The 22,026-nt window shown below is 42.8% G+C and overlaps 1 protein-coding gene, 1 long non-coding RNA gene and 2 other non-coding genes across 5 annotated transcripts in view; 3 read left to right on the top strand and 1 right to left on the bottom strand.

The window, feature by feature from the left end:
- Positions 1–17,415, top strand: part of malt3 (MALT paracaspase 3) — a 25,155-nt gene extending 7,740 nt beyond the window's left edge. For both annotated transcript variants that reach the window (XM_088641524.1, XM_088641523.1), the window contains exons 7-16: positions 575–671; positions 2,226–2,261; positions 3,034–3,237; positions 7,927–8,104; positions 8,688–8,762; positions 9,544–9,671; positions 12,122–12,271; positions 13,359–13,513; positions 15,337–15,456; positions 15,989–17,415. In XM_088641524.1, the coding sequence (XP_088497650.1) occupies positions 575–671; positions 2,226–2,261; positions 3,034–3,237; positions 7,927–8,104; positions 8,688–8,762; positions 9,544–9,671; positions 12,122–12,271; positions 13,359–13,513; positions 15,337–15,456; positions 15,989–16,333 (1,488 nt within the window). In that variant the 3' untranslated portion in view covers positions 16,334–17,415. The remainder of the gene's footprint in view (positions 1–574; positions 672–2,225; positions 2,262–3,033; positions 3,238–7,926; positions 8,105–8,687; positions 8,763–9,543; positions 9,672–12,121; positions 12,272–13,358; positions 13,514–15,336; positions 15,457–15,988) is intronic.
- LOC148659372 (uncharacterized) lies at positions 12,435–22,026 on the bottom strand. Its single transcript, XR_015940454.1, has 2 exons — positions 21,889–22,026; positions 12,435–15,049 (listed from the first exon to the last, which is right to left on the bottom strand). It is a non-coding gene; the product is annotated as an uncharacterized LOC148659372 (long non-coding RNA).
- trnah-gug (transfer RNA histidin (anticodon GUG)) lies at positions 19,828–19,899 on the top strand. Its single transcript has one exon. It is a non-coding gene; the product is annotated as a tRNA-His (tRNA).
- On the top strand, positions 20,528–20,743 carry LOC148659373 (small nucleolar RNA U3). The gene has a single exon (XR_015940603.1). It is a non-coding gene; the product is annotated as a small nucleolar RNA U3 (small nucleolar RNA).

Genomic DNA, 22,026 nt, shown 5'->3' with positions numbered 1-22,026 from the left:
TCGGTCCAGTTTTGGGGGCGAGGCTGCGATTTCCGCATGTGTTTTGCAGTTATATTTGTTGAGCCTTAGTTGTCGTCAACTCCTTGTTTTGTACCTGGATGTTTTCAGTAATTTTGTAAGTAAAAAAGCCCGGTTTTTAAACACCGTGCCCGATGGGTCCAGTTACACGTTGGACCACTCAGGTGTCAGCTGTGACACCAGTTAAGGCCTCTTTCCCATCTGAATTCCACTTTTGCAGGGCCTGGGCAAGCTGCATTATCGCCAAAGCTGTCAGTTCACAGAGCTTGTCCTCCCTATACGATAACATTCTGAGAAAGTTGTGCTAGCTCTCCTCTTTTGAAATAAACGAAGCTTAGATCATATTGTTTTTATATCTTAGAAATTGTGGGCTTATTGCCCATTCTGTATTCTTCCATAATTCTATGGAAAATTGAAAACTACAATTTGGACCTTTGATTATTCACTGATTAATCCAATACTACATGTTACTGTACATGAATTTGTTGCTGGGAAGACAAAATCTGTTATTTGCTTAAAATTCAGTGCATGATTACTATTTCTCGTCATTTTTCAGATCAGGAATGCAAATAAGAACCAGGAAGGAACATATCTGTGCTCTGTCTCAAATGTGCATGAAGAAAAATGGACGGAGCCAGCCGATGTAAATTTAGGTAATAAATGGATTTTGATCATTTTGCTACAGTTTTGTTTTAGCTTTTGACAATACAACAGCAGTTGGCCGTGTGGACACAAATCAGAGGGAAGGGAAAAGTCCTAGTTTGAGAAAATATAACTTTGGGTTTCCCTGGCCTGGTGCTTCAACTCCCAAAACGTCTTTTACATAGTTTTCTACATCCTGGCATGTGTTAGTGTCACTGTACAAGAGCTCCACCCTTTAAATACCTCTCGGCTATAAAAACTAAGTCAACATTCAGTTAATAAATCTTTTACAGTGTGCCAGGAAAATATTGTGTAGCTTGTTTTGCTTCCCTTTTTGTCTTTTTTTTTGCTGCCAGGAAATGTCCTTTACTTGAAAAGCTTCATTTTGAAGACATTGGAATATAAATGTAATATTCCACTTTTCTGCAGTGGCACAGAAAAAAAACTTTTTTTTGTCTTAACCAGAGTATAAAGTAACCGGATTATTATTCAGTCAGAAACACTGCCACCAGACAAAAGTGTATTTTTAAATAATTTTGTGACATGTTGTATTGTAAACTGACATGTCCTCAAAATGCTACAGTATGTAAGAGCTACAGTCATCAGAGCTAGTGAGGGTCCCACGAACAGAGCCCATCATCGTTGTTGACTTACTTGAAAGCTGAATCATTAGTGCTATATATGCTTAAAGCCTGTTTATTTGTGCTTGTTAAGAAGCATAAATGCTATTATACATGTTATTTCTGAATTTCTAAAAATTGGTGGTAATCTCAATTTGTTAATTTTATTGCTTCATTAAATGTAAATGGTGTGTGGAGTTGGAGTTCATCACTCCCTGCCTTGAAAGCCATAATCAGACTTGTTGAACAATGTCTGCCTCTTAATTAAACTGTAAAAACATGATGAGAGAAATCCAGTTGTTTTCTTGGCTACGTCATTCTTATTTGTGTCCAATCTCTTCATTTGGATTCGGAAGATATACTTGCTGTGTCTCACATCGCATGTTTTATAAAATAAAGACAAATTGTCTTTTTGTAGAATTTACGAATTGTGCCCTTTTAAACTTGGCAGGTAGTGTACTGTATATACTTGGAAAAGTTGTACTTTTTCCTCTTTTAATATTTTTGATGGCAAACACAAAAAGGTGGAGCATGCCTTGTGTGATAGCCCCTTTTGGTATAATTCCTTTTAAAGGGTATTTCCATTTGTTCAGAGGATAAATGGTACTTTCCCTGGTTAAAAAAAGAAGTGCATGCTTTTTTAGGAAGTTGGAGACATCTACTTAATCTGCCTGGGCGAAAGATTAAAACTGAAACTAGCACCTTACAATATATACTTCTTCTTTTTTGGTGGTTTACAATTCAGAATATGACACAAAAAAGACGGACATTAAACTGCCATATTTCTATGCTACTGTTGGACATGATAAAGTATCAACCCCTTAATTTATGGATTCACTGTATAATGTTTGTTTTTTCCAAAGTTAGGAAAAAAACAAGAGTTTTATATTTTTTGACCTACATAATGTCTTTGGCCTTCTCTCATTTTTTTTTCCTCCCTCACAGTGCTTCCTGATAAGCCCACAGCAAAGAAATTTTATGGTAAGTCTAAACAGTTTAAGAAGAACAGAATGAACTCTGTGTCCTTTAATCTCTAGATATGTTTTTTTTTCTTTTGCTATCCTTTCAATTGTGCATTCTTAGCTGTTAGTTGTTTTTTCCCTACTTTATTTTTGGTTGTTATGATGTCCTGACATTTAAAATTGTGTTGCCCCTGATTAATCAGGATATTTACAACACAGAAGTAAATGTTACAGACTTTTCTTTTTCAGTTGCTCTTCTTAAATAGCAAGTGTCTGTTTTTATTTTTTAAGCAATGGTAAATGTTTAGTGCCGTTTTATTAAACATATTTAGATTACATAGGTTATAGAGAGTAATTCATTGGGACATTAAGAGCTACAGGCTTTTAAAGAAAGCAATGCCATTTGTTGTGTATTTTGAGACTGTTATGTTTTGGAATATGTAAACATATCTCTTGTGTCTCAAAATACACAACAAATGGCATAAACACACTTATGGACTTAATAGAAAGCGTGATGTTTTTCTTGCGGGATCACATGTATTGAAAGCCACTTACATTTCCACAGTTTGGTATTTCACTGGAGCAATTTACAGGAACGTGCTTGCTTAAGGGTACAACACCATTGGGATTTGAACCCTCAACTTTCCAGTTACAAATCTAGAACCATAACAGCTGCTCCGCACTGCTGGAGTGTAGGTAACTATCAGGTAAAGGATCAATCTACTAAGCAGCTGGAGTGAGGTGGTCTCATTTAGTTTGTTTCACTCCTGTGATTTTTTTTTCTGGTTTAGCAACTGACAAAGTGGCTCTCCTGATTGGCAATCTGAATTACTCCAACCACCCCAATCTGATCGCGCCCATGATTGACGTCCATGAGCTGGCCAACCTCCTGCAGCAGCTGGGCTTCCGCGTGGTGTCCCTGCTGGACCTCACCAAGCAGGAGATGTGTGCCGTGATCGACGAGTTCCTGCAGCTTCTGGACAGGGGCGTCTACGGTGAGCTCAGAACAAAAATGAAAGAGTACAGCGTGAAAACTGTGAAGGAGCAAACGGCAACAGCAGGGCCAGCAGCTGAACTGGTTAGGCCAGAATTGTTTTTTTTTTTTGTTTCTCAGGTTTGTTCCATCCAGCAAGATCTGGAAAAATGGTTAGTTCATTCCAAACGTGCATAAACGAAAGTGCCAGATTTGATCTTGTTCACTTCTTATTCCATCTCAAACCTTTAGTCTTTTTTATTTTCCTGTGCTCAAAAGGGGGTCTTAACATTTTAATGAGTACAAATTACTGTAACAGTATGTCTGTCACACCTGCTGAGGTCCCTAGTGGGTTGAAGATTTTGACATTTTGAGAGAATGGGAGGACTTATCCTGGTGTGGCCTCATGGTTTGTTGTTTAATGGAGCATATGACTGGATATTTCCCTTTTAATTACTTCCCTTTGGCTTTGTTTATGTCCTTCACGAATCCGTGGTGGGAAAAACAGAAACGAATGATTTCATTTCACTACGCAAACGTACTTTTAAGAGAATGACATCATTTCCAAGTGTGTGTGCCTGTCAACATGTGTGTGTGTACACTGACTGCATAGAAACTACCGTGAACTCGGCAAGCTGCATGAACTATATCAACGCGAGGTTGTCAGCTGACCATAGCCATCCTCAGGTCTCAGTCCTGGAATGTGCACTCCAGTCGTGCACACTGTTACCTTCACCACAGCCTCAGCTGAAGACGATCCTTCTGGAGGAATGGGAAAGCGTATTTGAGAACTGAAAGATACTTTTATAACAGCACGGCGTATGTGCCTGCTCCTACGACTTGCAGAGACCCGACCTTATATGGCGTGGGTTCCTAATATTTTGGCCTGTGACGTACTGTATGTTGCTGCCTCCTCGGCAGCTATTATTTGAGCACGTGAGCTGTGAATCAGTGTCGAGTGATGTCGCCAGTTTGAGCGTTACCGTTTTCTGTCTTTCAGAAGACCGAGGCACAGTTCGTAACTGCTGTAAACCTTTATTTCACCTGTAAGTTTGACATGAAGAACCAGGGGTACAGCACTGCTGGCAGTGCACTTTAAATTCTGTGCCTTCTATATAGACTTTCTGTCTATTTTAATCCAGTCAGACTGTTTTCTTGTGTTATAGTCGCCACATCCTGGGGAAAAAAAAAGACCATGAATGCTGGGGTTCTCTTGTCTTTCAAAACTTCTGTGACTGGAGCTAATTTTTTAAGTGCCAACACACTGTGTACTTCATAAAGAACTGGAATCCTGAATTGATTACAGTGGTTTTAATTACATTCTGCTGTTGTATTTATTGTCTGCCAGTGCAGTTTTGAATCATCTCTACTTTCAGAATGCTGTGGCGGGGGAGTTATTAGGCTGAGGCCAAAATGTCCTCAGTCACTATGGTCTTTCATGTTGTACTGTTGGAGTACAGTGTACCTTTTATTTTTAGGAACATGTAATAGGTTTATTCCCTGCTGAAAAGTGAAGAAACAAAAGACAATGAAGGCTCCACAGCTAAAAGGGGTGCTGTATAAATGGCTGACCCTGCGCTCTGACCCCCAGCTTCTCTCCCTGTCTGTGTGTCTCATGGAGAGCAAGCTGGGGTATGCGAAAAGACAAATTCCTAATGCAAGAAATTGTATATGGCCAATAAAGTGATCTTATCTTAAATCTTAACCTATTACTTGTTCCTTTGCAGTTTACGCATGCTGACGCAGCTATCCACCTGAAGTACTTTTTATTTTTAGACAACTTTTTTTCGTGTTGCTTTGATTTTAGAGGACAGAGTAGGGATGCTCACTCCCCTCGCCTTTGAGAAATTTCCCCTGCAAATTAATTACGTATTGAAAAATTGTTTCTGAACGAAATGTACCAGAATGTTAGTACAACTGCAGTAGAAATGTAGCATTTGTGATCCTGTTGTTGAACAGTTTTAAAGCAGAACAGTCTAATGTTTGATGGAGGTATTTTCTGCATGCTTTAAAATGATTACTTGAAAATGTGAAAAAAATAGTTGTTTGCTCTTTGATTATATAGAAAGCCCCATAAAACTGAACCAATCTAGAGACATTCTGACAATGTTGCCGATTAATTTAGAACTCTGAAAATCTGCAAAAGGACTGGTTGTCTTACTTTGGGCTGGCCTTCGCAGTTCTTGGTTTGGGTGACAGAAATAAGAAGCGCAGCTCTTTAAAGTGGGAGGCAGCCATGTTTAGCACAGTATTAGTCATGTACTCTAGCACTTCCATAGGGAACTACTGGAATGTGCCTTTTACGTCTCTAGGACTATGATTCAGATGATTTCTTTTGTGACACTTTATTTTTTAGGAAGTAAGCAATACATCAAGCCATGATAAATACATGGGGTCTTACGCCAGGGTTTGCAACTACGTTTGTCACAGCGTTTTGTGAAATTTTGCCGCGTGCTTGTCAGAATGGGGATTTGCTGTTTTTTCTGCTACCAAGTCAGAGCTGGTTTCTGGCACTGTAACACGTACTGCATACAGCCAAACCAAATACTGGGACTTTCTGTAAGCAGTGCCTGTTTTTACAATCCTGTTAACACTCACAAGCCATTGCATGGGACAGTCTACAGCATCATAACAAAAGAAAGGCCGCATACATTTTAAAAGTTTGAAAACTCATTAAAAAACAAGCTAAACCTATTTCCTTTGAAAGGAGCGCAGGTGGTCTCTTTCATAGTATTAAGCAACATCTACCCTTGGCAAATGAAGGCTGCATACTGCACTGGACTGTAGGGCCTCTTTATCTAGGTGCAGCGCTGGTCGTTTTCACTGGAACATATCCAAGGAAAATAATTAACAGCGCTAACTCTCATGAGCCTTCTGCTCTGCATCTATTACATTTCAACATCTGTTTTGCATTTTGTACATTTGTTGTGATCCAGTAAGCTGTCTTTAAAAGCTGACTTGTGTTTGTGTGGTAAAACTACAGTCTTACAGTTGTTGCTGCAATAGGTTAGCCACGGGTTAACAATGAATGACGTCCGTGGTGATTTTGTTTAATGATGTTTTCAAAGGATGAGGAAGGGGGAGCAAATCTACTTTGTGCCTAGGGCCGTAAAAAGTCTGAATCTGCCCCTGGTGGTAGTATAATATGTTCCAGGGATCACCTTTGTGTACAGAGAGCAAGGAAAGGCAGCAGTTGTTTTTTTATATACTGTAGTACATTGGAGGAGATATGGGGAGATCCCATAGAATGTACTGTAGATACTGGGAAGTTAGTTAGTTTGACTTGGGTCTGAGCTGGTCAGCATCCCAAAACAAGAAGACTGATGCTCTCCGTCGCTCTTACTCATACAGATAGCAGAGCTAAAGGAAAGGCTGTGTCGTCTGTGTGTCTCCATAACGGCTTAAATTCCATTTCCCTGTGCCGCTTCCCCTTTTGTTAAAGAAGTAAAGAGCTTTTCCGTTTGGCTATTTTTATCTGTCAAATTCGCATGTAATAGCAGCTCCTGTCATGTAAGAGTGGATGGCAGTATTACTCATTTGTCTGTCTACCACAAAACTCTTGTTTTTTATCAGGCATCTGTAATGACTTTCTATAGAGCAATTATAGATTACATAATTAGTATGTTCGTACACAAAGGTGTTCAAAGGTTAGTGCTACCCTCGATTGATGTATTCCCTTTGCACTACGCTTCAATACATGAACAAACTATCAGTAAATGAGTAGTTGACACTCATGAGGGAAATAAAAACTGCAGTTCTCTTGATATTTGTTTCAATCTTGCCATTGAATTTCAAAAGACAAAAACAATTGACACATTTCAACCATGTAATGCAAATGTTGTGTATTTCCTGTGGCTTTTAAATTCAAACAATTATCACTTAAAGTCTAATTATACCTATTAACATTTTCCATTGTCATGTAATCAAGTACAATTAATGTAATTAGCATTTAAATTTAATATCAATACAAAAGTTTTAGTCACCAATTAATTTCTAATTGTTAGTTTTTAAATCAACTAACTAATTAATATAAAATTCACTGATGATAACAAAAACAGATCATACAAACATCTCTCATCCCAGATCCCCATAACAAGTACTATGACTATAAATAGTTACATCTATACACACGTTGTAATTTAAATTCTAAAACAATTAAATGTTACATTAAAATTTCATCCTATTACTATTTAATCCTATTTAATTCCTATTACATTAAAATTTAATCCAAGGTCCTATATATATTAAATATATAGTATGCTATATATTTTATACAGGTACATGCAATATTTGTATTACCTTTTGCTTAATATTATAAGAAATAGTTATTAAATTTCTACAAGTTCATAGTACTTTATTGGATAGACCAAAATTGACCTTTGGTATGAGAATACTCTGGGCTGCTAATTGAGTGTATTGTATTTAACTATAGGAGAGAGGAGTTTTTTTGTCAGCCCTGCACTTGAATTGTCTATTGGGAAAAACGGCCTTGGAAGCATTGATAGACATAAACAGAACCTGAAGCAGTTTGGACTTGCGCCCCGTGTCTGCCGGGCCGCCCACCCGCGGCCACTCTCCGAGGATCAAGTGGTTCTGAAGGTGAAAGGAAAAAGAAAGAAAGAGGGTTAAAAACAACGTTGGGTCTAATGCAAGCGCAGGGCTCTCTCTCTCCCTCTCACTCTCGTTCTTCACTTTCCCTCCCCCTGCGCAGCCTTGTTTTACTATGCTGGCCATGGTTATGAGTGTCCGGGCAGAAACTACTTGGTTCCTATAGACGCCCCCCAGCCCTACCGCCGGGAGAACTGCATCAGCGTGCAGAGGATCATGCGGAGCATGCAGGAGAAGCGCACTGCGCTGAATGTGGTCCTGCTGGATACCTGCAGAAAATGGTGAGTCTCAGGACTCTGGGGAGTCACTGTGCAGAGCTGGGGTGTCTGGCCCTGGTCCTGGGGGGGGTCTCGTTCCAATTAGTGTTATAAGACACCGATGCTAAAGATAGGGCACACCTGTACATTATTGATGAATGAAGCAAGTCCTGAATTCATTAGAAGAACTGTGGTTCTTAAGGGTGGCATTAAGACTTTGTTTCTAAATGATTTCCCAGTTCCCTAAGTTAACAGTTCACCTGTTTTACTGATCACACATTGTGATCCAAGCCATTGGAAATTGTTGATTTAATGGATAATGAGTTAAACCTGCTGTGTTTTGACTCTCCGAGACTGGGACTGAGCACCCCTGATGTAGAGTGGATACCCTAAATCTGCACTTGATTAAAACTTGCTGTGAACCGCTTTACAACAGGCAGAGCTCAGCCTGAACATAAGTAGTGATTTAAGGATTGAAAAAAATTCCACCTGCAGATCTTTTGCTCTTTTTTTAACATCTTTGCAGTTTTCCCTAAAAATGATTCAGTTCCTGTAAATCAGTTCCTATTTGTGTGTCAACTCTGTTTTTACGTGCATTCTTTTCTAGGTATAACCAGGGGTGTGTTCCATCGGAGATCAGGTCTTTGGCACCTCTAGGCAACACTGTATATGGATATGCCACGTAAGTGCTGTGCTGTAGAGTTCAGTATTTCCACTTTTTATTGTTTCAATTATGTATTCACTCTTGAAACTGGCTCTTAATATTAACATTGTTCTGCCTAAACTGTTCCGTAAAAATATTTAGTCTGCATTAAGGAAGGTGTGTTATTTAGAGGAACGTAGGATTTTCCTTTTTTTCATAACTAATGTTATGAGATTGTTGGTACAGTTTACAGCACAGTTCTGCTCAGCTGCTCTGATAAGGACTGACCATGACCATGCTGGGTTTCTGTAATGGTGTAGTTTATTAGGCACTTAACAAAATATAGACTGCCCACTTCTACATTTCTGTGTGCAAGCTCCAAATAAAATACAGAGGGACATTGTTATCAAAAATAAAGGAAAACAAACCCAAAAGCAGAATAAAGGGTTCTTCTACATGGGTGAAAATAAAATGGGTATCATTCTTGAGGCAGGAACTCCAGTACCGTAACACCAAAATGACCAGTGATCTAATGCGTCTTGCAGTGAGAAAAACCTGAATTCCCTCATAAGCCTGACTTCAGAGAACAGGTGCACTTCTCTGGATCTGCCTTGACATCCTGCCTCGCGCAGGCGCAGGATTTGTGCACTCGTGCAGGTCAAGAACTTTGCCCCAGTAGCGAGATCTCCACTTTTTTGTTTCCTATTTTATAGACGTACTGTATCTAGAAAGGTGATGAAGGGGGTTTGTGGCGTGGAAGTGGGACCCCGTGCCGGGGTGTGATAGCCCGGGCTCAGAGTTGTGTCGTTTGCCATTCCAGGTGCGAGGACGCGGAGGCCTACGAAGTTCAGGACGGGGAGCGGAGCTCGGGCATCTTCACCAAGTACCTCAACAAGCACATATTGTCGCCGGAGAAAGTTACTCGCGTCCTGGAACGGGTGCTGGAGGGTAAGGTTCTGGATTTTACTCGTCACCCTACGACAATTTGTGCTAAGGCAAACTCTCTAGTGTTAAGACGTTAAGAAGATACCGTGTTAAACAGAGGAAAGCAAACTGTGAATTCCCTTGCATTTCAGCAGAGGTCAACAAACAGCTGGCAGGCGGTTTGTGGGAATTAGTTCCCTCGTCCCCTCTAGTGGTCAGAGTGTATGAGAACTATGGGAACTTGATTCCATTAATTATGCTTTTATTTTATCAGAGAAGCATCTTCAATGAGTTTAAGATTTTCTGTGTTTATGCGGCGGCATGCTCCAGAAAACTCTTTTTAGCCGGTCATTATTCAACATGTTAATCCAAGCTGCCTAGGGGAGAAATTAGCTGACATGCAGGACTGCGGTCCTGTTTATCAGCTTGAAGCGAAGGGGGCTGGCTGACACCCTGGATGGCTTCGGTGCAGCAGTTGTTTTGTTGTTTGCTGGGTCTCTGTGGTAACATGACTGGGCTTTGTGTGACCGGGCTGTGTAAGGGGTGACCTCATTCTCTAGAAATTCATACCGGCGCTGGCTTCCAAACTGCGGAAATGTGAGAGCTCCAGACCTCGGGATGTAGCTCCGGCCTGCACTCTCAAACAGCTCGGCTGCACCTGTCGGGTGCAGGCCACAGGCCCGGCCCTTCACTGAAGCACCAGGCTCGGGGGCCCTGGTGATAGGTGAAGCTGCTCTTTACCGAAGTACAGTACTTCAGACGCGGTGTAACATGGACTGTGTAGATGGGAGAAGAGTAAAAACAGAGCGTGACACACTGCACTGGAATGCGGTGGTGATGTTTGAGATGTTTGTGCCAGTGCAATGGAGGATGCCTTCAAGTGAGACAAACCACCCCGCAGTTATTTGAAACGCAGCACCAGGTTCTTCTGATGATCCTTTACACTCCTTCTTGTCACGGGGCCGCTATAAAAGACGCTGTCTCTCTTTTTAAAAGATTTATTTAAAGAAGAAGCAGGGAAATTTTCCACTTTTTTGAAATGGGAGAATTGTCATCCTAAGGGTTCTTTAAAAAAACCCAAAGCAGATTCATGTTCTTCTCCTTCAACTGCAGTATTGTCATGATGTGTTTTTGCTACATCTCTGGAGACATATTAGTGAGCTGTCCTGCCTTATTAATATTGTTTGGTAATAGATGATGTGACATCAGAAAAATATGAGTTTTTGCATTTTTAATGACCTGTGAAATGTTTGATGTCCGATTATCATATAGTAATGGAAATAGAGCCGTTTAATGTGAAACTCCCTTGTTTTCTTATCAGTAGCGAAACATGGCTATCTTTCATTGCAGTGTGCTGTATTTGAGCCGAGTTTTAAACAGCTCACATTTAAGCACTGTCCTCACACAGAATCGTTTAATGGTCTTAAATCGGACGTGACGCTGGCACTGAACGACTGCTGTGTGGTTAGGTTTGACTGATTTAGAAATGGAAAAAAGCTATTGAACTGTAATTCTCACTGATCTCTGATGGTTAGAGAGTGAAGACAGCTTGCTTAAAATATTACTAAAGCTTGTGATGTTACTGAGAAATGTGTGTTTACATTTTAAAGCCAGTATCTAATTTCCTGTAGTAGTCCTCAGTGTGTCAGCCTTTTGATTTTGCAACAGTTTAACCCAGTAATGTCCAGAAACATTTCTTGTTTACCGTTGTTAATGAAATCTTTAACAACAGCTTGCTGTTGTATAAAACCTCAGAATCTGAGTGTAAGAAAGATGAGAGTCATACATAATATTTAGAACTGTGGAGATATAAAGATACAGTTTATATGATTTCTATTTTAGTTAGCTTATCAGGGTTATTTAGAACCTTTAACTGAAAAACAGAAGGAAAACATTGTACCAGTGGAAATAAATAATTTAAAAACATTATCAGTAAACCTTTACCAGGAAATAATTCTTCGGCTTACATGTGCTGGTCATAATCAAATGCCAACATATATTTAATATGTAAGGTATTAATATTTACTTGATTATATCATTGGTTTAACTAAACCACAGCTCAGCAGTGTGGAAAAACATTCACTAACCGAAGGGATAAACTATCCCTGATGTGTTGTTCATGACTCGTCTCATAACACCAATCTTGGTACTGTGACTCTAAAGGTCAAGTGGGCTGAAACATCTGTGAGTACATAGTGATACAGCTGATATCTGTATTAAAAGTGAAATTGCACAGTAAGTCATTATGTGTATGAACAATTAATCTGCAGAGTAATAACAAAATTCACCTGCTTTTTCCATTTGTTTCAAAATGATGGTGTATGTTTATCATCTTTGACACTCTTTCTGAGTGTGGGAAGGTGCAGAAGTAATTAACTTGAAATGAATCTGCATTGATTCTTTTATACTGTAGCCAAGTATTTTATCTGCTCTGCGTCACAGTCCCCATGTTTGAGATTCTGTCCTGTTTCCAGATCTTGGGAGAGACCCCCTCATTACTGGAAAGCAGGTGATGGAGATTAAACACACACTAAAGGACCCCCGAGCACTAACTGACCGAATCTGCACTACTGGACATACCATGGAGCTGCAGCTGAGAAACCTGTACTGGAAACACACGAATGGTGAGGGCTGTCGCTGCTGTAGTACTGCCAAGACGGGATTTTGCCTTTGAATTTGAGGCATTTTAAGATCCCTTGGGAGACTCTTTTGTCTGTGTGTGGATTGCAGGTATACAGACAAAGACCTAAACACACGTATCCACGATGATGTTGGAACAGTACAACCTCTGTTGTAAACCTTCGTTTTATTAGTCTAAAAAATAGCTCAAATCATTATTTTTTTCTTCCAGTTTGCTTAGGAAAATTGGACTCATGAATGATCTGGGAAAGGAATGGGGGAGTGTAGGTTTATCCAAACGGAAAAGTTTGCTTTTTTCAGTTTACATGTGATGGAAAGATCTCTACTAATGCTGTCTGTATAAATGCAATTTATTTCAGACTTTCAGTGGGATATTGTCAATCTTACTCTGCCTAATTGAGGTTCTCACTAATGGCCCTCTTTCCTTTATATCTCTCGGACATTGAACAGCAGAGGTGCTTTCTTTAATTAAGGAGAAATGAAGGTGTCCTGCAGTTGCTCTAGAGTTACTAAAATGTTTTTATTTTATTTATATGCTAAATTGCTCATGCAAACACACGAGAATTATCTTCACTTTCAATTTACTTGCCTCAGTGCAAACTTCCTCTTTTATTTGGTTTCCATTGTTAGAAATAGAACTGAGGTGTTGCCTGAAATATGAGGAAGGATTTCATATTGATTAAATCAGAACAAACAGAATAAGACCTGCTTTTTATCAAGGAAACAATGGGGAATTGTTGCAACTGTTTTGTCTCTCAAAACGATTCAGTGTAAATAATAATAGATGTAGCTTATTATTATCAACTAGCAAATGCATGCAAGAAACCAAAGGCAAAAACATGATTATCCATAATATCGAATCTGTGTTACATTTTTGGATGATGCTACAATATCTCACTTGTCCTTGCTTGACCTAAAGTCGCGGATCCTCAATTATGCAATTTCAGCTCCTCAACAAAGTGTATTCCTAATAATAACAGCAACACTAAACAGCCTCTGTTTTGCCGTCCGGGAGAATTCCAGTTCCGTGGCATTGACCGGTTTCTGTGGGATGTGGGGTTGCTTTTCCAGAGCTGCCGGAGAGGCGGGTGCTGGTGTTCCCCTGTGGCGCGGAGGTGGAGCTCAGCTTCTCGGCCCTGTTCTCCAACGTGATGATCGCGTTCGCCAGCCTGAAGCGGGCGGGGCGCGGCGCCGCGGACTGCAGCCTGAGCCTGCGCAGCGAGCCCGTGAGTGTGCGCCGCCTCTGCACACAGCGGCACCTGGCGCGTTTATCGGTGTAACTGAAGAAAACCACAAACCCATTCGCTTGCATTGAAGTGCAAACGTGGGAGTTTTCATTTACCGGTCTACTTCTTGTAATTACATTTTTAATGATGTCCGTTCCAACTGCTGTTGTGATTACAATCTGACCGCAACAGACCAACAATGAAACGACATTCAAAATCTGCATTTTCTTCTGGACTTGTACGTGAAATATAAATGTGCACAATATAAGTGGGACACCCTGTCTAGAGATAGGTGTTTGTGCTGAAAAGACAGGGAAGGAAAGGTTATGAAGCTCACGGTGGAAGGCTCACCCCTCTAGCATCACCAAGAGAAAAAAAACATTCAGTATTTGCATGACCGGGCTGTTTTAAAAACTATTTTTTGCTATGGCTGTGAAAAACAGTGTGGATCATTCATGCACTTTCAGACTGACCGAAGATTTGATACTTTCGACACATCGCTGTCGACGCTGCTTTTTATGAAGTCCTTCTGAGAGGAAAAGGCAAAAAATATATCAGTAGAGCCACCGGCGGTTACAGCACCTTGCCTGGCTGGCTTCCTGTTCAGCTCGTCGTTAATCCCTCCAGTGTGCCGCTGACAAAGCCGTCTATGTTTCCGTACTTGACTACAATCTGGGCTGTTAGCGGCAGTCGGACGTGTTTTCCAGCGGAGGTTGCGGGTCGGGGGGGGGGACGCGAATTGCTGGATTCCCCTCCTCCCCCGCGCGCAGGGGCTCCACGCTCGGCCCCCGCAGTCCTGCGCGCGACAGCAGCCCCAGCCTGCCCCGCGGGTCTGCGGGGGCTGAAGGCAGCGTTAGGGGCTTATCCCAGCGTCTTCCTCACTTCACACAGCCGGAGTACGGAACCCAGCTTGATCCAAGTGACATCCCCACAGCGGCAAACACAATTCTGCAGTTTGCATCCAGGAGTATACCGAACATTTAAAACTTTTTTTTTGGGGGGTAAATTAAATTCTGTTCATAATGCAAAGGGAATACATAGAATTAAATGTTTTCATGGGAAAAAAATCCCAATTTTTCTACAATTTCAAATTAAACAACGGTGGTGCTAGGCATGTCCAGTTCTGTCCCTGGAGGAAAGGTCATTTTCCACAGGCTCGGGAATAAGATTGAACTTTCTAACGGATCCCCTTTGTGGATTCCTTCAGGAGAATCCCGTCTGTGACCTCCCCTCAGTGGGCGCTCGCAGATTTCAGTGTTCTGCTTCTTTGATTCACGTTACCTGCACCATGATGAAAGAGCTCGTTTGTTTCTCGTTCTTGTTTAAGTCATTGATTTCCATTAAGATTGTGAAATGACAAGAACATGGCACTAAGCCAAGGCGTTACGAAACTGTAATGAGGCAAGTGCTTCCTCAGGCACAGAAGAGCTGAGCTCCGTGCGAATTTCACAGCCGGTGATGAGAACTCTTAGCTCTGTGAACCCCAGCGTCAGGGGCAGAGGCCTTAAGGCTGGTTTCATTATAGCATGGCGACCCCTAGAGGACGAGAATGGAGTTGCAAGCAGTTAGGGAAATGGCGAGCCGGGGAAATTCTTTTACTACTTTGTATTGGGGTGTTATTCTTAATTTTAAAAAAAATTCTTAACTTTTCCATTTTCCATTTCTTTCTGTGCTCCACAATAATTAAAAGAGCTAATCAAACCCAGTGTGAATGTTTATTAAACAAAGTCATGTATATGCCATTTCCTTTGGGGTGTGCTCTTACATGGGGATTAATATTTCTATAATATAAATCCCTAACACTTTCACTTCTCTCTGTGCAGGCAATGGAGGATGTGTTCTCGAATATGGAGGACAGGTCGGGTGGGATGGATTCTTTGCTGCTGAGTGGTGCTGATAACCCAGACAGCAGTCTCAGACTGTGTGGCCTACAGAACCTCCAGGTAGACACGTGCACATACAGCAACTGTACAGGCTGGGGCGGAGTGTGCCGGAACATTTCAGCACAGTCGTTTTGTCCCGTGTGGTGCACCTGAGTTTTAACTGCAGTGCAAGATGAACTGATTGAACCTGTTGAGAGTTTTTTCTAACTTTGACTGTTGTGGTAAATTATAGTGCCTTGAGTAAAACATGTGAGAATGTGTAAACATGGCTGATTATATATCATTATATGGATCACCAACAAGTGGTATCTGTAAGGGGTTGCTCCTAGCTTTTTGGCTGCCTCATATGAAAGTGTTAACAGTAAAAACTGGAGACGATATTCTGCTCTTTCCCTCAGGTATATTACTACTGTTATTGGACAGGCTAATAATAGTATACCACAATTCTTTTGTATGCCTAGAGGCATTTAGATAAAGAATGTCATTATGAAGGGAATGTGCAGGGCATTTTTTTTTGCTATTGTTCAGCTTATCCACGTGCGATAATTGGTTGTTCTCCGACTTTTCTAAAATGGCCCTTCCTGTTTTGCAGAAATCTTTAGTAATCAGGTTGGATTTGCACTATACAGACAATGACAGCAAGCTCCGGCGCGTGGAAACCAGGGAGGAGGACATCGGCAAGCCTCTGGTGGCCAGGAGCGAGCTGCACAGGCGCGGGCAGGGCAGGGGCCCAGCGGTGCGGGAGTGCAGGGCGGCGGGCGCCTCCTTCCCGAGCGCGGAGCACGCGCAGGCGCCCCGCCAGCCCCTGCGCCGCCCCGGCTGGCCGTCCACGCGCAAGGCCGAGAACGCGCGGGACCCGGTCTCGAAGCGCCACACCGCGCAGGGCAACGAGCCGGAGGAGAACGACGAGAACGAGCCGCTGGACTGCGCCGCGTGAGGCTGGAGCTCGCCGCGCGCCGGTCGGGTGGCGCTGCGGGGGGTCGCGGGCTGTTCCCGTTCACGCGTGACTGCAGAAGGCAGCGCAAAGCGGCCGGTGGCGGTCTTTGTCTCACGCCGTGCAATTTTTCTGGCTGCCTCTGTGAGAAAGACACCCAGGCTTGTGCTTGAACCCGCAGTCAAGAATTACCTGTTGTTGCAGGTAGAGCCTGTTTCAAAATCCAGGTGTTTTCTAATGAAATTTCCTTCTACAACAGTACAGTTACAACTTCACGTTATGACTAAGTTGTTTTATATTAGACCCATCTACACACTTGCTATACAAATCGAAACGGTTTAGGGAACGGGAGAAAATAAACCCATCGAAATAGACACTATTACAGATGCATACAGATGGTAAGGGTGGCGCTGTGAAGCACTATATTACACATTGGCGCAGAGCCTCTGTAAACTTCATAGGCTGTATAGAGGTCTCATGGACTAGCATGGAGCCTTACAGCGTTATCCGGTGTGTGGGATGCATTGAAAAGCATTTGTGCTTCATGGAGTATATATTTATTATAGACTAGTAGCCAAAGTTTAATATTTAAACCTTGTTTATGATGTTTTCAAAACGTTAGAATTGAAAGGATTTCATTATACAACGATATCTATTTCAGTTGACCTGTGCATGTCCTCGTTTTTGGGGGGCCAATGTTCAGAACTAACTTTTGTTCGCTGTATTTCATATTTAATGATCCCATGGTTTTCCTGTCCACTTTTCCTCCAAATGTTATTGAAGGACTAGATAGTACTGTGCCCTCAAGACCTCTGTTGAATGGTGGTCTTCGCAGGAGAGGTTAGAACTGCGTGTCAGAAATGGTAACATTTCTGAGGGGTCCTCAGTATTTAAACTGTTTTGGGGTGACGTTTAATTGTTTATCGTGTTTCTTTTTTAAATAGTTGTATGTAAATATTCCCAGTTTTTATATAGAACCCAAATTGATCAAATATATTCGTACTGATTCTGGCCTGCATTCAAATCAGGTTGACTTTTGTGATTGTTTCGGAGCAAAAATAAAGCTGAGTAATGCTTGTCTTTCACCTGCCTGTCGTCGCCTGTGTCTTTCTGGGGATGCTATTGTCGCAGAGTGAAAAGGGCGGGTGTGGGAGGCGCCAGGTGTGGACGTTAATTGCACGAACGGGACAGTGACACCCTAGCATTCCTGCAGTTTCACGCCCCATCCTCTGCGTTTCCTGCTGTTAACACAGATGCTGGGCAGTTACCACCCCATCCAGGGGTACTGTGGGGCTGCAAACAGGCTTGACCGGCCCTGCGGTCGAGAGAGGGGCCCTAATTAAGGACAGGGGGCAGGTGCACAGTGCAGGTAGAGAGATGTAGAGAGATGTCATCTCTGCACAGCCATTTCCTGAACGAGCCCTGGGCAGTTGGCCGGCCCACACCCAGAGACAGCACAGGGACACCTGCACCCGGCGGAGCAGTCGAGAGCCTTGTCAAGAGGGCTTGATGAAGGCCCCGGCAGAGCAAGGCGGCAGCTCTTCGGAGAAGGAATTGCAGCAGGTGGAGCCAGGAGAGGACTCCGCTTGGGAACTAGGGCCTGGAAGCTGTGTAGGAAAGGCCCAGCACTGTCCCTACCCATCCCTTACCCATATAATAATCATTCCTTACACTTATATAGCGCCTTTCAGGACTCTTCACTCAAAGAGCTTTACAGGTAATAAGTATGCCCCTCCACCACCACCAGTGTGCAGCCCCACCTGGATGATGTGACAGCAGCCATAGTGCACCAGTACTCTCGCCACACACCAGCTCTCAGTGGGGAGGAGAGCAGAGTGATGAAGCCAGTTCAGAGAGGGGGGTTATTAGGAGGCCTTGACTGGTAAAGGCCAATGGACATTAGAGCAACACCCCTCCTCTTTTCAAGAAACACCCTGTGATTTTTAATGACCACAGAGAGTTAGGACCTCAGTTATATGTCACATCTGGTGGACCCCCCCACCATCAGGGACTCAGGCTTCCAGCGTCACTCAACAGGGACCCAGCCTCTTGAGCCAAAGGGAAATCACCCCTCAGCCCAGCGCCTGTGGCCCCTGCTATTCACAGGGAAGGGCGGTGACGTCACCGCGCTGGTAAGCCAGCCCTCACAAGCAATGGAGGCCGTATGCGGTGCAGGATTTTTGCAGATCTTACCATATGCATTCCAACTAAAAAGCAAAGCCTTCACCTACAACCAACAGCACGACTTCCCCTGGAGTGCGGATCATTGTGGACGAGTTGGGGATGGAAAATCTATATGAATTAGGCCTTTAAACATCTCCAGGTGACAATGGTCAAATCCGACTCAGCATAACGACAGAATGGTTAAGAGTTTCCCATTGAACCAGACACAAGGCATTGATTTTATTTTGATCACAACATTAATATTTAGTTGCAGCTAATTACTACCATACAGCAGATTGGATGTCTTACAGTCACGGGGGGGCTTCTGACGCTTTTGCGGAAAAGATTAGGATTGAAGACCCCGCATACTCGTCAACCCATTCGTGAGGTGGTACTATCTCCGACCTGTGTCGACGCTGCCTCGTCAGTAGAGCCACTTAGGAAAATAACTTCTCTTCTTACGCGCAACGACTCGGACGAGAAGGTAGAACGCTATTTTAATGTTTCTGTTCTTTAAAACCAGTATGATACTCGAAACAGCGCGGGACTGTGCATTCTGCCCACAGATTGTGGAAGACTTGTGACTGATGGTTAAAAACGTGTGAAGTCTTTAACAAAGCATGCGGAATTCCCGTTGAAAATCGCAGAACGAAGCTGCGACTAAAGGTGGTGGATTATTTTTAAACAGGTGCCCAATAATAATAATAATAATAATAATAATAATAATAATAATAATAATAATAATGCCCTTTAACACTTGATTGCCCTTCCCCTGTTAATGAACGGAATACTAAACTTTTATTGCAGGGTTACGTAATACACACTACCTGTTGCTCGCTCATCTAGATGTGTGCTGCTGTAGAAGGTGGATAATGTTAGCGCTGTGAAACGCATTTGTGTCGGTGTGAACTACACGCTGTAGTAGGTTTTTGCTGCATTCTAGCGGATTTAGAAATGAAGCGCACTGAGGGAGCAGGGAGCTGCGTCAGCACGCGTAGGCTGCAAAGGAACAAGTAAAGGTTTATTCCTGCTGAAAAGAGACGCAACGTGTCGGCTGCGCGGCCTTCTTGGGGTGTCGGGGAATGCACAGTATGTGGTATACGACTCCCTGCCAGCCCTGGCGGCGGTGACCGTCTTCACTTTCGGTGGTAGACGGCGGTGGAACAGTTCTGTTGCTGTCTCTTCACAGCCTTGCGTTTTCTTAAAAGACTTCACGAGATAATACCTTCGGACCCTCGTGCCCCTCCGGCGGGGGTCGGCGCTGCGCCTCTGCCCGCGCGGCGCGCTTGTGAAGGGGCGCCCCGCGCGCCGCTGTCCTCGAGCCCAAGTAGCTCGCCGTGATCGTATAGTGGTTAGTACTCTGCGTTGTGGCCGCAGCAACCTCGGTTCGAATCCGAGTCACGGCATTGTGGTGAAACAATGTCACGGCATTGGGCCTGATCTTTTCCTGTGTTTTAAAAAAAAACATTTATCGCATTTTTGACGACGCAAGTCAGTGTTTTCACTGATACTTTGCGAGCGGGTGTGGTGTGATTCGTTAAGACTACCATTTTTGCAGATCCCGTGCATGCAAGCGCTGATGCTTAGCACTTTCCATTTTGTTACGGTTGGTTAAGGCAAAAATCAAACAAACAAACAAACAACAAAATGCAAAAAAAAAACACTTGAACGCCGTCGTTCAATTGTTTTGCTATCAGTAGTCAGATTTTTTAAAAAAATTAGGTAATTTAAAATATTTTAGTGCTGTTCGGCGGTAGTTCTTCCATTCTGAGTCTGCGTAGGCTGTTTCCCCTCCCCCTTGCATATATTATGTAAATAGCACCTCGCTTGGCTTTCTGGGTAAATGAAACCTAACGTGTAATGTCCTACGTTTTCGCTCCTCTAAAAGCTCTATTCCTGTAATGTTTGAAGTATTGTACAGTAAAGCAATTTATTATCATTTTGTGTCCTCGGTAACAAGACTTACACTTACACACCACAAACCTAACGCCTATGTTGTGAAGTGCGGACTCCTGTTCTGCGAGTTGTAAGGTTAAGACTATACTTTCAGGGATCATTTCTATAGTTTGTGACTTGAGAAATGCGTTTCTAAAGTGTTTGGTCTCGCCAACCACGATGAGGAGTGAAAGTGTCGTCTTCTGAGCGCGAAGCGGACTGGGATTGTTGCTTCACGGCAGCTGATCCCGGTCATTGATGACCGTTCCTCTCCCCCTTGTGGGGACTGGAGGAAGAGGACACATTCTGAGTGGTTGGTTCTTCTTAATGGTTGAAATAACAGAACAAGTACAGCACTAGACTGCAATAGATTCGTTCGTAAAAACGTTCTGTGAAGACGTTATTTACTAGGTGCATTGTGTAAGGTAGCAGTCCCTGTTGTTTGGTTTTAGTGTGAAATGTAACTTTTTTTCTTGTTGCAGTGATAGAATACCACATTACATTCTAAACACAGTTTAAAAAGATCATCTCTACACATTTACTGTGTTTGTTTATAGAATGTAATGTAGTATTCTATCTAGCCTGAACATCGGTTCCTTCCTTGTTCTCTAGGGTCATACAGACCCTTCCTGGTCGTTCACCAAGTCGCTAACTGCGTGTTACGAGCGGTTGCTCAGAGCAGTGCTCTGCCTCTGCAGTAAGCATCTGAAAGCTTTCTGTTTTCTTGCAATTGAGTGAGAGAAAAAGAGCAGAGAATTCGCTTCCTGCCGAGTCGCTCCTGCACCGTCGGTGAACTGCTTAAGCAGGGTAATGTGACAAACGGAACTTAGCAGCTGGGCGGATAACTGTATAGTCCCGGGAAGAGGGCAGTCAGCCCCCAAAGCAACCATAAACCAGAACAGCATAATCTCCTCTGATAACCCGTGAGCCTTCGTAGAGTTGTACTGGGAAAGATGTTTCTCAGGAGGTAGGACTACTTTTTTTCTTAAGCCTTTGCCTCAGGGTTATTGGAGCAATTTAACTTGAAAGATCAGATGCAGCCACGTACAAGTGAATTATGTCGGTCAACTTTTAAAATTGAGTTTTTGGAGAATCTGGTGATATAAAACAATTCTGTATCTTTTTATTGCCTGACACAACTCTTTTGTTATTTTGTGATCACTGAAATTAGTGCATGTATGTTCGTTTTCCCATAGTCTTCCACAGAATACACAGAAACAGCCGTCTGGATGTATCTCGCCTCTGTATCTGACCATTGCGCAGATCCTGTGCTCAGGCCGTGAACAGAATCGCGCTGGTTACATGCTTGCACATTATTCTTCCAGTTAGTTTAGCGCACTGATTTGACACTGATCTGTTCAGTCACCAGGCTGTGTTGCTGTAGGACACTGAGGGAGCAATCATTTGCAGTGAGTTTCTATGAAACAGGTCAGTTGTAAAAAAAAACATTATTGTCTTACCTGAGCATCAGCTAAAGAAAGTGATGGATTTGGATTGACTTTGAAGTCCCTGCTTGATTTCGGAAAATGAACCTTTAACTCGAGGAGCCTTCTCTGCATGTGGCGGCAGCACGACAGCCAGAATCTCGCGTCGCCCTC

This window comes from Lepisosteus platostomus, chromosome 7 (assembly GCF_059453375.1).
Source record: "Lepisosteus platostomus isolate fLepPlt1 chromosome 7, fLepPlt1.hap1, whole genome shotgun sequence".
Lineage (NCBI taxonomy): Eukaryota > Metazoa > Chordata > Actinopteri > Semionotiformes > Lepisosteidae > Lepisosteus > Lepisosteus platostomus.
The sequence above is the reverse complement of the archived record's forward strand: the minus strand, read 5'-3'. Positions and strand labels throughout refer to the sequence as shown.